The sequence below is a fragment of the Thamnophis elegans genome, chromosome 7, assembly GCF_009769535.1.
Source record: "Thamnophis elegans isolate rThaEle1 chromosome 7, rThaEle1.pri, whole genome shotgun sequence".
Classification (NCBI taxonomy): domain Eukaryota; kingdom Metazoa; phylum Chordata; class Lepidosauria; order Squamata; family Colubridae; genus Thamnophis; species Thamnophis elegans.
In genome coordinates, this window is record NC_045547.1 from 34941626 (window position 1) to 34956770 (window position 15145).

The window sequence follows — 15145 nt, forward strand, 5'->3', positions numbered from 1 at the left end:
TCAGACACTACTTCAGACAGATGAATTCAAGCAATTGTGATCCATAGAAAAATATCAACATAACCATTTCTCTTTGTGTGTTGTTTAAAATGAATATCAAATAAATAAAATATCATTAGTCTATGTAATAAGGATTGCTGAAATAACATAAATGAAGCACTTTAACATTCAAATGATCCTCTATCAGTTATTATTAATCTTAGAATGCATATTTGTTTCAGATGACTAATACTGATCACATGAAGGAGAATGGGGTCTATTTTAACATCATGAGCTTCAAATCCTAACAATTTATACCAATATATGTATCTGCAGTTCATGACATATATCTGCAGTATTCAAATACTTTGTACTATTGGTATCTTAGACGTCTTTAATGCTGAATTTAAATTGTAGGCTACTTCGTAAAATGTCCTGGTCAGTGTCATACATAGTCATATAAACAATATTATTTAGGGATTTTATTTTCTGTCGGTGAATGTATCTTCTGCTTTGTATCAAAACATTTTTCAAACTAGCAAACAGCTGCATATTAACCTGTAACATTTTAAATAGTTGTCTATGTTATGTTTTTAAAGCAAGTTTAATGTACAATGTGCCCCATCTTTCAAAAGATTATTTTGCTTCCTCGGTGGTAAAATATATCTAAATCTGGTACAAATCAAAAGACCCGACCAGTGTAAGCTGGTTCCCTCAGAGGAAGTCTGGTTAACCCAACTAGCAAAAAACTTAGATTTTTTTTCTTGTCAAAAGCTAACTAGTTATCCAGAGCAGGGGTCTCCAACCTTGGCAACTTTAAGACTTGTAGACTTCAACTCCAAGAGTTCCACAGCCAGTTCTGCTTTGCTGGCTGAGGAATTCTGGGACTTGAAGTCCACAAGTCTTAAAGTTGCCAAGGATGGAGACCTCTGATCCAGAAGAATTGGATTACATCTCCCTGTCTAAATTGTCAGTGCCACATTGGCTAGGAATGGCAGAAATTTCAGTCCGCCATATCTGAAGAGTTCCAGGAAGGGAAAGACTTTGTTGATACTTTATCATAAACTGTGACATAGGCTTTGTTGCAGTAGGCCCTTGCTTGTCAACAGATTGCTATGGTTTCTGTTGAATACCAATCTGTACACCACCTCATGACACTTTTTTTTAATCTGCAGCCTCCGCCCTGCTTCAGAAGCCATTGATAATCTCCTGAAACAAGTGGCTTCAATAAAGTCAAGACTGGCAGAACTGAATGAGAGGCTTGGGATCATAGAAAGGGCTCCGTTTATTGTACGCTACAAGGCCAGAAGGAGTCAAAAGCTGACTAATCTCCAGCTGCAAAGACTACCTGAGAAGAGGACTCATGCATGGAGGCAAGCTCAGAGGGATTAATTTGTCTTTTATGAAGGAAGACGACTAGCAATTCCTGAGATTTTTAAGAAACCACACAATAAAAGCCTGGTTAAAAGGACATAACACTAATTCACTGAAGATGCTTCTCCTCACAAGTGCTTTTTCAACTTGTGACTATTTGGAAAAATAATTCCTTCTTCCTCTTCAACTGATGTTTTCAACCCTATTTCTAAATTCAGTGAAGCACCGTTTCTATAGAACACAAACAAAAATCTCCAGTCTTTAGGCTGGTCCATGTAGCCCAGGGGTGTCAAACTTACGGCGTCATGGCAGTGTCACGTGATGTATCAGGACTTCCCCCCCCCTTTGCTAAACCAGACATGGGCGCGGCCAGCTCGTGACACATCCAGCCCATGGGCTGGGAGTTTGACAGGCCTGATGTAGCCCATGAAATCTCAAGAAATCTCCTTTCCCACTGTGATTTTTCAATCCATATAAGCTGTCTATTCAGATTTGAAATTTTGATGCATCAACATTCAATTCAATTTTGTATTTCAAAATTATTCATTTGATCTTGCTATGAGATTCAAATTTTAAAAAACAACTCTAAAAGCCAGCATTCTTTAGAAAGAGAATAGACAGATGGTTGTTATGAGAAGAAGCAAAAAAAAAGGTCAGGAAAGTTTTGCAAGGGTATCAAATGATTGTGAAACTGATCTGCTGAACCTTGAGGAAGAATGATTGATTCTGTGGTTTTTCTGGTTAAAGGAGTATACTTTTGTTTGTTGAATGTATGTCTAAGGAGGGAGCTTATAATTGTAGCTGATTCAATGATCAGATGACAGGAAGCAGAGTCACATTCCTCAGCTAGCAGCTCATTCTTAGCTAATACACTTTGGAAAAAGGACATGTGACCTAGGACCTTTCAACCACAAGAAGAAGCAACAGAACTAACAAAAATTAGAGGAATGGGGCAGAACTGCAAGGGAGAGAGATCAAGCAAATCAGTTTTAGCATTTGTTGGAAACCTAATAGTGAAGTTTACCACCAGGTTTGAATTAACTGAGTATCATACTAATTTCATAGTTTGCAAATGTAGGCATCTCTCTTGCTAGAAGGTAGAAGTATTTCTTTTTCAAGATTCATCAGAAATGGTGAAAATCACACAGATATTGTATGAAAGACAGAAGAAAGAATATTGGAGGAGGATCTGAAGAAAAAAAAGAAGGCACCTTATTGGGAGCAGTGAGTATAAAGATACAAGGCAGTAAATACGGTAGTCAATACTAAAGTAGAAGATGGTTCAGGTCACTGGAACAGGCCAACTGAGTTGAATAGTCTTCTAAATAAAAAATATAAATCAGTCTGAAAGCAAACGGACAAACTCAGAACTATTTGTGCATAATTCCCTCCATTTAGAAATTTTTATTTTGAATGCCAGTTTGGTGTAGTGGTTAATGCATCAGGCTAAAACAGGGGTCAGCAACCAGCGGCTCGGGAGCCGCATGTGGCTCTTTCTTGCGGCTCCGTCACCATTCGGTGCCACAATTTTGAGAGGAGCTTCCAGTTGGGGGGGGAGGAACCAGGGGAGATTCTATGGCAAGGGGTGGGTTTTCCAGTCAGCTCCACAATTGATAGGACTTTCGTTTAGGACAGGTAGAGGAAAAAGGATGCCGTGCTAGGAGGAGACTCTATGGTGGGGAAACCGGACTTCCAGTCGGCTCCAGAATTGAACGGGGGGCTTCCAGTTAGGACCTTTGTGGCTCTTTGAGTGTTTAAGGTTGCCAACACCTGGGCTAAAACCAGGGAGATTGTGAATTCTAATGCCACTTCAGGCACAAAGTCAGCTGGGTGAATTTGGGCCAGTCACATACACTCCGTCCTAGGAAGGAGCCAAAGGCAAACCACTCTGGAAAACCTTGCCAAGAAAAATTGCAGGGGCATCCAGGCTGTCTCTAGGAATTAAAGCAACTAAAAACTGAGATAGTCACACACTTGCAAAGTAATGGGGTACGTATGCCAGACAAATGAAAATATAGATAAGATTTGGGGGAGGGTTGAGGATCATAAAAGAAACAAGGGGAAAAAACCATAACAATTTCTTTCTCTCCAAACAAATCTGCCTAAACAAAATCTAGCTAGGAGAATAGAATGGTCAGAAGAAAGCTATAATAATAAAAGCAAATCTTGCCCTAAGTATGCTCTGAAAAAAGCAAGTCTGGCTAATCATATTAATTTTAGAGAATTGTCACTAATTTCCTTCCCTAAACTTTTGCCCAGATATGGAAGTGGTGACCGCACTATAGTAGATTCAGCCAACGCCATAAGTGAACTAGAAGTGAAAACGTCCATCCAGCTAGCTAAGAAATTCAATGCATGGAGTCAAAATGGGCACCTTCAACATGCTTCAGTTATTTTAAGACTTGTGTAAATGATTAAAACTTTATTGAATCAAGATACTTCACTATAGATCTGCACCGACCTATTTCCCCATGACTCAGGAGCGTGTGAATAAGTGTCTCCACCGGCTGCTGTTTTAAGAATTTGTTTTATAGTCAATCATCAGAAGCATAAAGCATATTTAAAACTTTAAAAGGAATCGGCTCATTCTTTTCTCTGGAGATATCTTCAGTAGGGCATTTAAATCTACTTGATTCAGAATATAGATGGGAAGGAAACCAATTCATATGGAAACTCTTAAGTTTTGCACATCTGCTTTATTTGTTGCTTGAGACTAATCATGAGCTAGCCAAGAACTGATGAGCACGTTCAACTAATTCCGACATTTTTTTCTTTTCTACAGAAAATTACATTTCTTTAGAATATTTAACTTTTTACTCCAAAAATAAGTGGTTCTGTATTGCCCTACAGACATTGAAGCTCTTTTGAATCCTCACAGGTGATATTTTCCAGCCTATAAACCCTCTCCAAAATACAGTAATCCACATATACCTGAAACTTTCCAGAATTTTTTTTAAAAGCATGCCACTTCCACTCCTTTGTCTTTCATTTGTTGTTGTTAGTCACGAAGTCCTGTCTGACCAATCGCGACTCCATGGACAAGGCTCCTCCAGTCCCTATACCATCCCCAGAGTCCATTTAATCTCACGCCTACTGCTTTGCTGACTCCTTCCAGCCATCTCATTCTCTGTCGTCCCCTTCGTCTTTTGCCCTCAATCTTTCCCAGCATTAGGCTCTTCTCCAGTGAGTCCTTCCTTCTCATTAGGTGGCCAAAGTAGTTGAGTTTTACATTAGTCTTTCATTAGCCTTTATTTTAGTGCATAGCTGTGAAAATTTGTTCCATCCACTTTTTATTCATCACAATCTGTTTTTTTCAGTGAGTGACAACTGTCATCCTGTTATCTAATTTACAACACAAAGGCCCGATAGAGTAAAAAAAATGTCTATGATGCCTTTCAACTACATTTAAAGCAGAGGTCTTCAAACTTGGCAACTTTTAAGACTTGTGGACTTCAACTCCCAGAATTCTCCAGTCAGCTGGCTGGGGAATTCTGGGAATCCACAAGTCTTAAAAGTTGCCAAATTTGGGGACCCCTGATTTAAGGGGTCAGGATTAGCAGATGGACCTTGTATTACGTTACCTGCCAGAGAAAGCCACTACTTTGTATCAAAGAGGAACAGCATGGAAGGGATCACCTGGGAACATTTCAATCAATATAAACTAATTATTTTATCTACTACTTCATGCAATGGAAAGAAGCGACAGAACAAGATATGCTTTGAGTTAAGCCATCACAAAGAACAAACGTAGATAATAAGATCAGAAAAAGGCCACCGACATTAAAATGGCCTGCCTGCAACATCTGATTACACGAGAGCAGCAAAGTAAATTGGTAGCTATCCGCATTGCCTTCTTCCAATTGCTCCTGTTTCGCAAGCAACTTTTTTCAAAACTTGCTCCTGCTCTACTTCACTCAGGAAGCTTCTACCACTCGTGGGAAAAGCTTCCGTCCCTTTAATTTCTGCTGGGCACTTTAATGTTGTGCACTGACAATAAACAATTATTATTAATTTCTACCCTTCGGACTGTTGAAGGCGGCAGGGGAGTGAAGTTTGTCTTCTCTTTCTCCGCTCAACAACAACAAAAATTCCTGCCAAAATATCTTTTTCCTCTTTTGCCTGGCACCCCCCCCCCATCCCTCCCCACCCTCTTCGCAGGAATAGGGAAACGGGCGACGGCGCTGTTCGTGCTCTGGTCCACGCCGGCTTATCCAACCGCTGGTGCTCGCTTTGCCTTCGTCCTTCGCCCTTCCCTCGCCGGGCCCGAGGGCGGAGCAGAGAGCCGCGACAGCCTTTGCCTCTCTGTCTGCGCGAAAGCCAATCGGCCGGGAAACGCTGCTTCTTACGGAGCGGATCATCCGCCACAGCCCTTCCAGCATGTTTGGAATGATCAGAAATTCCCTTTTTGGGACCGCGGAGGTTTGGCCCTGCCGGGTTCTGAGCAGGGGGGAGAAGGTAGGAAAGGGGGCGGGGTCTGCCTTGGACCACAGGGATGGCCTTGGTCGCCTACTCGACTGGACAAGGAAGTGGGAGCCTCCCAGAGGGAGGGACAGGAAGAAAGGGCCATCTGGAGGGCTTCATAATGCAAACCGAGTCAATTTTGGCTAAACCAAGAGCGATTAAGCAAGCAGTAGTTTAACAGACTTCCTAAACCCAGTTCAGTATACATGGTACCTTGCTCTACAGTAGTAACTGTGAGAGGGATCTTGGAGTCCTAGTGTACAACCATTTAAATATGAGCCAGCAGTGTGCAGCAGCTGCCAAAAAAGCCAACACAGTTCTAGGCTGCATAAACAAAGGGATAGAATCAAGATCACGTGAAGTGTTAATACCAGTTTATAATGCCTTGGTAAGGCCACACTTGGAATACTGCATCTAGTTTTGGTCGCCACAATGTAGAAAAGATGTGGAGACTCTAGAAAGAGTGCAGAGAAGAGCAACAAAGATAATTAGGGGACTGGAGACTAAAACATATGAAGAACGGTTGCAGGGACTGGGTATGTCTAGTTTAATGAAAAGAAGGACTAGGGGAGACATGATAGCAGTGTTCCAATATCTCAGGGGCTGCCTCAAAAAAGAGGGAGTCAAGCTATTCTCCAAAGCACTTGAGGGTAGAACAAGAAGCAATGGGTGGAAACTAATCAAGCAGAGAAGCAACTTAGAACTGAGGAGAAATTTCCTGACAGAACAATTAATCAGTGGAACAATTCGCCTCCAAAAGTTGTGTATGCTCCAACACTGGAAGTTTTTAAGAAGATGTTGGATAGCCATTTTTCTGAAGTGGTGTAGGGTTTCCTGCCTAGGCAGGGGATTGGACTAGAAGACCTTCAAGATCCCTTCCAACTCTATTATTCTATTCTATTCTATTCTATTCTACAATAACTGAGCGACTGCTAGAATGGGTAATATTTGCAATTACTGCCCATTAAGGAGAAGTTGTTCTACTCTTTAATTCAGTCAAACTCAAATCTGATACAATACAGATGTTTTGAAAGGAGCAATCTTCTCATTCCAGGATAACATACTAATCTCAGTCCCCAAAGGACCAAATCAAATTTAACAAGACTGGGAAATGGGGCCCCTTGTCAATCAACAGGAGTGCTGATTTACCAGCAGCTTATCAGGTACTTAGGAGCTGAAGACTTGGCAACAGAAGGAAACAACAGCCAACAATTTAATAGTGGACCATCAACAGCCCAATCAATTAAAAGGCCACACACAATCAGGCGCCATATAAATGCTATATATATATATATAATAGCTCAAAGCACACATTCTGGTGAGAGAGAAATTCTCTGAGGATGGGCTCCAGAACGAAAAGACTAAACCTCTGGTCCCAGTGACCAACCCAGATTGAATCTTTAACAAGGGGGGATTCTCATCTGGGAGAAACTATTCCATAAAGAAAAGCCAACACAATATGTTGGTTCCAACCTGCTATTTGTCATACCACACAGGACAGTGTGTGTCTATGCTTTAAACATGCATCCTTGGACAAACCAGCTATTAGATTCTATTTGGAATAGATACGTGTGAAGATAATCAGATTGCAATCTGATTAGGTTATAACCAGCAACTTCAATTGTGTTTGGAACAAACCAGCAACCAGTGCTGTACTATTATAACAGTAGCCGTGAATTCTCCATATTAGTATGTGAATATGTTCTGTACACAGTAATTGAATTTTGGGACAGTCTTCAAGAGCAGGTTCTTGTTAAGTGAGTTATGGTGCTCTAAATAGGATGTCACAAGTGATCATTGGCAGCAGCTCTAATTTCAAGAAAGACCATTACAGGTACACCATTCAAAACTGAGGAAAGCTTTCCTGCCTATGGCTTCCATCTGATCTTTTAACAGTAGCTGAATGAGAACTCCAGATAGGTTTTTTCAGCCCAACTCCTGTAAAGCTCAATCCTAAATTTGATTGAATACTAAGAGGAATTCAATCAAGATCAAGTGAGGTACTAACAGCACTCTATAAAGCCGTACTAAGACCATACTTAGAATACTGCATCCAGTTTTGATCACCATACTATAAAACAGATGTTGAGACCAGAAAAAAAAAGTGCAAAGAAGAACAACCAGGATGATTAGGGGACTGGAGACTAAAACATGAAAACGGTTACAGGAACTGGGCATGGCTAGTCTAGTGAAGAGAAGGACCAGGGGAGACATGATAACAATGTTCCAGTATTTGAGGGGCTGCCACAGAGAGGAAGGGGTCAAGCTATTTGCCAAAGCACCTGAAGGCCAGACAAGGAATAATGGATGGAAACTGACCAAGGAGAGATTCAACCTAGAAATCAGGAGAAATTTTCTGACAGAACAATCAACCAATGGAACTGCTTGCCTTCAGAAGTTGTGGGAGCTTCATCACTGGAGGCTTTGAAGAAGAGATTACACTGCCATTTGTCAGAAATGGTGTAGAGTCTCCTGCTTGGGCAAGGGGTTGGACTAGATGACCTAGATGACCTCTGTTAATCTAATCTTAATTATTCTCTTCATCCTGGCCTTTATGGCTCCAGACACAATTTCTACCAGGTGCAAAATGGATGATGCAAAAATATCTGCAGAGAAACCTTATGATATTTGGAAGTATTTTACATGACATAGCAAGCCACATATCTTAAATCCTTTATAGCTCCCAGCTGTAGGCTTATGGCTGTAACTATTCTATCTAATAATGTGAACATTTTCTTTCTTGTATGAAAATTGCACACTGAGGAATAACACATCCACAGCCCAATCCTTGCACTGTGATATAGAAAACCAACAGCATAGACGCTAGTCAATTCTTACATTTTCTTTCTATGAAAAGCATAGAAGGCAAATTACTAGCCATTTCACAGCTGGTAGTGTTTTCTCCTGCTACTCAGCATGAATGTGTGTGTTCCAAATCTATCATATAGTTGCCACATTTGTATCCCACCTTTCCCTAAGGAATTTAGGAAAGTTTATGTAGTGCTCAGACCTGCAAAATAGATGAGAATGAAATAGAACAGGAGTTCTATGTGTATATTGAAAATCTACTCTAATTGCATGGAGTTGTATGCCAACTTGTGGGAACAAGAAGGGTGTGGGGTGACCCCAGTGATGATTCTGGCTTAAAATACCTCTTTCCAGCCCTGCTTCTCCCAATATTGTGCCAAGATCAGCATGACTATGCTTCAGGAGGCAAGCTACATCAGTGCTGAGCAGTCTTTTCACAGCCAACTTAAATATGTGCATGCATTTTATTTAAGGATTTAAGGAGGCAAAGGTTTTTCAAACAGGAGAAAAGATGGAGTGGGGCTGGGGCGAACTTAGACACAATTTCCCTTTCATTTAAAGCATTTGAGGTTTTGGTATTGCCTGCCTGGTTGAATTGGGAGAAGGGAAGCTACGACTTGCACTGAATGAGTGTGGGGTGCCCAGGCACCTGGAAAGTTATTCTCCTGGCATATCTCCTACCATATCAGCAACCTTTGCCGAGCTATGTGGAAGAGGGCAGCCAAATGGTCTCATTGAGATTTCAAGCACTTTATTTCACAGACAATATCAGAGTGAATAAAAAGAGTAATTGAAATAATAAAACGCTTTATAAAAGAGATCTGTACATACATACGCGAATAAGGAAACTCAATCAAATATGCAGCAAATGGGGCCATTCTTTTTCTGCATGCCAGCCTGCCAGCCATGGCCTTAGCTACACAGTTCCACATCTGCCCCATTTACTCCCCCCACCCCATTAAGTATATTGGGACAACTAAGCCAGCCCGTATCTCATTGGCTTGTAATATAGACTGCTGCAGATTTTCTTTTTAAACAGAAGATATAGTTTGCAAAACCTCTTGAGTATCACTGCATATACATGGTTTCAAACACTTATTTCATGAATTCAGTCGTCGCATGATTGAAGCAAGTTCTCTACTTCTTGGTGGATACTCTGTTGTCAAGAAGTTTATCTGTGTGCTTAACATAAGCATTTATTTATTTATGGCATGCATGCTCTTTAATTTTCTTATGTTTAGGTTGTATAAATATTTATACTGCAATCATTATAGCACTTTATATCGCCCATTGGACAGTTGGTGGCTAACCCTTGGGCAGGAGTGGGAATTAGGCTAGAACAGAGTTCGGCTTATTATTGCCTCTCTGACTATTCAATAATTGTACAACATCACATGTAGAATGGTGTTATGGTTAGAATTGGGTAATGGAATTAATGGGATTTATTTTTCAAAACTACTCTTTGAATAGAAAACCTACGTATAGATAATTCATTATCTCTCTTAAAGAGCTTCCTAGTTCTTAGATAAGTAGCCAACCTATATACCAGTATTACTTCTTGCAACGAGTTCCACTTTTTGTATGAATATTTATAGCAATGCATCAATTAGTCTCTTTTTCCAAAAATCTCTTGGGATACTAGGATGATGTAGCCTATGAGGAAAGGACATATGAAGGCGGGATGTTTGCCAGTGTTGAACTCTCTGGAAAGCCCTTTGACGAGGCTTTACGTGAAGCAGTGCCGAGGCTTCTTAAATATGTTGGAGGAAGCAATAATCAAGGTGAGGTTCTTTATAACTCAGTTGCTTAGCTGTATATTTGCAACACTGAAAAACCTATGTGTAGGTGAACATAATTTTGTATCTCAATGAAGAACCAATTATTCATTGACTCTCAGGAGCTGGCATGGGCATGATGGCCCCAGTGTGTAGCACAGTCTTTCCTGCAGAGGACGGATCATTGCAGCAGAAGGTGAAAGTTCTGCTACGGATTCCAAGCCAGTTCCAGGACAACCCCCCTTCACCGAGTGATGAGAGCATCCGGGTTGAGAAAAGGGAAGAAATGGTTGTTTATTCTACGTAAGTTTCTTTAAACAAGTTTGAGTGAAGGACTCATAGATTTGTCCATGGCTGCCATTCACTTTCCTTAAGTTGGTACTTCCCAGATGTATTCCACCTGAAATCTCATCAGCCTCTTTAACAAAGCTGTTGATCTTGGCTACAGAGACTATGAGGATTGAACAACTGGGGAGACCCAAGATTTCCTAAGAATAGTTTGATTTTATTATCTTTGTTAATTTTTAATATTCAGCAGATTATAATCATAGTTAAGTTTGGATCAGTGAGTTATCTTGAGTGCTTATTTCATCATGCAGTGGTACAAAGCATTTTTCCATTAGCACAACCCAAAAATATAGTTTTAATTTCACAATAGCTTCCATATATTTCAAGGGCAATATCTGTGTGTCAAGGCATGATTCTTATGGATGCAAGGGTCAAATGGGAATTATAACTACTGTATTGAATCGTTAGCTTTTAAGTTAATTGAAGCAAGAAGTTCCATTTTACAATTTTATTTTGCTAATATAATTCTGTAAGGTATTATATATGCTGACAATTCAACAAAATTAAGACCCTGTATTAGATGTATCAAATTGGATCTTGAACTTGGACTATTTCAGATTCTATAGAGCGAAGAAGTAAAATGGAATAACTGTGAAACAATCCAGACAAAGATCTTGAGAATGGATGAGCTACTAAAGTACTAAAATTTACTGAAGTACACAAATTAATCTGCTTGCTCTATTTTTTTACTATTTACATATAACCATGATGGCGAACCTATGGCACAGGTGGCACGCAGCGCTCTCTCTGCAGGCACACAAGCCATTGCCCCAGCTCAGTTCCAACATGCATGCACATTCCTCCCGCCGACCAGCTGATTTTCAGGTCCCTGCCACAGATGCATGGGGCGCATGCGGGACATGCGTGCGCATGCACAGGGGGAGAAAGAGGTTGTGCACGCATGCACAGGGAGTAGGGGTGTGGTGCATCCCCCACGGCACATGTTTGATCCCATGAGGCTGCAGGGAGGCCTACTAGGCCCAAAATGGGGCTCAGTGGGGGTCACCTGCGCATGCGCAGGGGGAATGCAGGGGGAATGCATGTGTTCATGCATGGGAGCGGGGGATCACATGTGCATTGCACTATGGATGCAAGTGCATGCGCACTCTTTCGACACGCGACAACAAAACGGTTAGCCATTACTGACATTTAACTTTCAATCATTCACTTTTTTCCTGCCAAATACAAATACTGTCATCCCTGATGCATTCATTTTCCGATTCATCTGTCTGGCATTCATTCACACATGATTTGAACTGTGGGCTTTTTTTAATTGTTGTTGTTCTTTTTCCCCCTCATAGGCTGTTTGGAGGCTATGCAAAAGAAATAGACTATGTGAATAATGCAGCCAAGCTAACTTCTGCTTTAGGAAATGAGGCATCCTTCCACAAAGACTTCTATTTTTGCAATGGTTACGATCCCCCCATGAAACCCTATGGGCGGCGCAATGAAGTTTGGCTGTTGAAAAAAGTGACCAATTAAAAAAGCTGGAAGGAATTCTAGAAAAATATTCACCAGTGCCATGGAAAGCAGTGAAAGTGAAAACAAGAAAACTAAGCGGGCTTGCTTTTGAGATTCATTCAGCATTTCTTTTTTTTTATTTTTAATGAACATATATTCATAAAATTCTTTTGTATTTGCCATTTATTTCACAAGGCATATATTTATATTTCTTGAAATGATTTTTCTCCTTACAGAATAGGAAGAATAAAGTGCCTTCTACAAAGAACAATATTTTTAAACTGCACTAAGTGAGCCATAAGAAATAGTTTTTTATTGCACCAGAACAAATGAACAGACCAATTATTGAATTGTGGGAAGAGCAAATATTAATTCAAATAAATCCAGGTTATCTCTTTTCTGTCAGTTCTTATTAACCCAGACCTTAAAATACAGCCAAACTAAACTCTATTCTAGTAAGTTATTTTCCCCTTGGTTCATGTTATTATCAGTGAGGGTAAGATCTGTAACAAACCATAATGACATAAACACGCAACTACTTTCTTGCATCATGACAGGGGTGTCAAACTTGCATCATCATGGTGACATCATGTGACATATTGGGACCTTCCCCCCCTTCACTAAACAGGGTGGGCGTGGCCAGTGCATGATGCATCTGCCCGCAAGCTACAAGTTTGACAGCCCTGCATCATGACATCTCATGACATCAATATGCAGATATCCTCATTCATCTCATGAGATGCCCATGACAGATGGCTGTTGACAACAGCAATTGACTGGGCAATTCATAGTCCTAAACCAGGGCCCTTCAAACTTAAAATAGTCATTTTCTGTTCAATAGTTCAACTTGGTCTGTAACAGGACTTGCTACAATCCTGACATCTCCAAGCGTAGCAGTCTTGGGAATGATGGACACTGGATACTATGGGAATGTATAGATGGCAGAGGAATAAAGTATATCCTTTTTAAGTATTTATAAGGGAGGTGTCTTCACCCTAGACAAGGGAACATATTCTTGTTCCTGAGAGAGAACTTTTTAACAGGATGCAGTGTAAGGACTTGCCCAGGCAGTCACCAGGAGTCAACACTAAAAAAAAATGTAGCTATGTCTCCCCTAGTTACATTTGGAAGGGCAGAAATAAATGAATGGAAAATTGAAAATTATTTCTTCGGAACTCTATTGAGCCCTTCAAAAGTGATTTTTTTTAAAAAAATATACTGGATAAGTGGTGGGTTTTTGACATCTGTCCAAAGGTCCCACATTAAATCATACCTGCAGATATCACAACTAATAAATGAATGGCATAACATGCAGAATAAGGTCTCAATAAGGCAAATATTCCTATATCCCAGCCAACAAATTTATTTATTTGGTGATTTATAGCATACTTTCTGATCCTCCTCTCATAAAAGAAAAAATGAATACCAATGCCATCACAATAAAGAGCAACAAAGTATGCTATCAAAATAAAGCTACATCCCATTAAAAAGGGCCTGTTCCAAAAGACAATTCTTGACAACTGACCTAAAAAGGCAAATCACCCAAAGTATTGATAATTTGGCAGGGTAAGAAATGCCAAGTCAAAAAAATGTTTCTTGCTGAGGCCCCCTGGTGTCTCCCAGATGATAAAGAGCAGGAGAGAAAGCTGAAAAAGGCAGTTCCTGTGTTGCTGATGATATTTTCATTATTGGGAAATGACAATATGTAAATAGGCTACTTTTGAATCGGTGTGTCTACTAAACTAACAGCATTCCAGAAATCCAGACAGGTTTTCAATCTGACCTGAATATGTCAAAAAAAAAAAAAAACACCAACCTAATGTTTTCTGGGTGTGTAGCAAATATTCTCAGCACAATGGGAAGATGGTGCCAGGCTTGGAAGGTTGATCATGGGAAATAAAGTTATTACTGTTAACGTTTTATATAAGAAACACCATCTTCTGCTAGTTTTTCATACATATCCCCTTCCTATTTTTGCCACATGATGTACAATCATTTCTGGTTTCTAATGCCTATAATTATGTTGCATGTTTGATACATCTTTGGTTTGTGCAATTTTTTAAAATGAAATCTCAATTTTAGCACAAATAAATTAAAAATATACTCTGAAGTTTTGGGGTGGTTATGTGTGCACTTAGTATGATTGAAGATATTCATTTCTCTCTCTCCTAATAATGAGGGATGTTAGAATCTCAATATAAATTCCTCTTTCCTCAATACCTAACATATGTTAAAGAATATGAAGAAATGCCATGCCTCCACTGGCAAGAGTTTTGTTAGATAATGAAGTTTTTTGAGGTTATCCAGACTCAGGTTCACTGGGATCATGACCAACTTCAAGTAGTTCAGGTGTGGAGTCAATAGTCCAACACTACCAAAAGCTGATCTTCCAGATTTGGTTCAGAGGGTGAGACCAAGAAGACCCTTGGAAAATGAATATATCTCTTTGCTTTATTCTTTAGTGGGATTCTGAGGACCAACACTCTCTTGGCCATGCTTCTTGGAATTGGAATCAACAATTCATATTCTTAATGCTATTGAAGCAGAACAACAGAATATTACACAGGTGCATGAATTTCAAGCCAAGAAATACCCAGTGTCTTTTGCTAAGGCTTGTCAGCATCTGCATAATTATGCAATTACTTAACTAAATATGGATTTCAGAATTGCTATTACGTATCCCTTTTTTAAAAAAAAGTTTTTACATTTCTAAGGGTATAATTGCTTCTATCATAAGTATAAATTAGTTGAAACGATTAATAATTTATCTGTCAAAAATTATTAAAAGAAACAAAATATGAGGTTATACAATCACTTGAAGTACGCTTGTGGCTGATAGACTTTCTGTTGCATATTGCAGTGCCTATAATAGAAATAAGAGCATCATCCTAGATAGCAGATACATGGATTTAGGGAAGCACAAAACATTTCACTCCAGC

General features: G+C 39.8%; 1 protein-coding gene across 1 annotated transcript; it reads left to right on the plus strand.

Annotated features, from left to right (window-relative positions):
- Nucleotides 1-5496: 5496 nt before the first annotated feature.
- On the plus strand, nucleotides 5497-13736 carry HEBP1 (heme binding protein 1). The gene is made up of 4 exons (XM_032221408.1): nucleotides 5497-5808; nucleotides 10265-10403; nucleotides 10520-10700; nucleotides 12047-13736. Exons 1-4 carry the CDS (start codon nucleotides 5731-5733, stop codon nucleotides 12225-12227), a joined length of 579 nt encoding a protein of 192 aa, XP_032077299.1. The 5' UTR covers nucleotides 5497-5730; the 3' UTR covers nucleotides 12228-13736.
- The last annotated feature ends 1409 nt before the right edge of the window (nucleotides 13737-15145 follow it).

Bases quoted from the DNA above. Each gene is read 5' to 3' on its own strand.
- HEBP1 (XM_032221408.1), top strand. From the start codon at position 5,731: ATGTTTGGAATGATCAGAAATTCCCTTTTTGGGACCGCGGAGGTTTGG. The intron at 10,404-10,519 runs GTGAGGTTCTTT...ATTGACTCTCAG, and splicing joins TGGAGGAAGCAATAATCAAG to GAGCTGGCATGGGCATGATG. The intron at 10,701-12,046 runs GTAAGTTTCTTT...TCCCCCTCATAG, and splicing joins GAAATGGTTGTTTATTCTAC to GCTGTTTGGAGGCTATGCAA.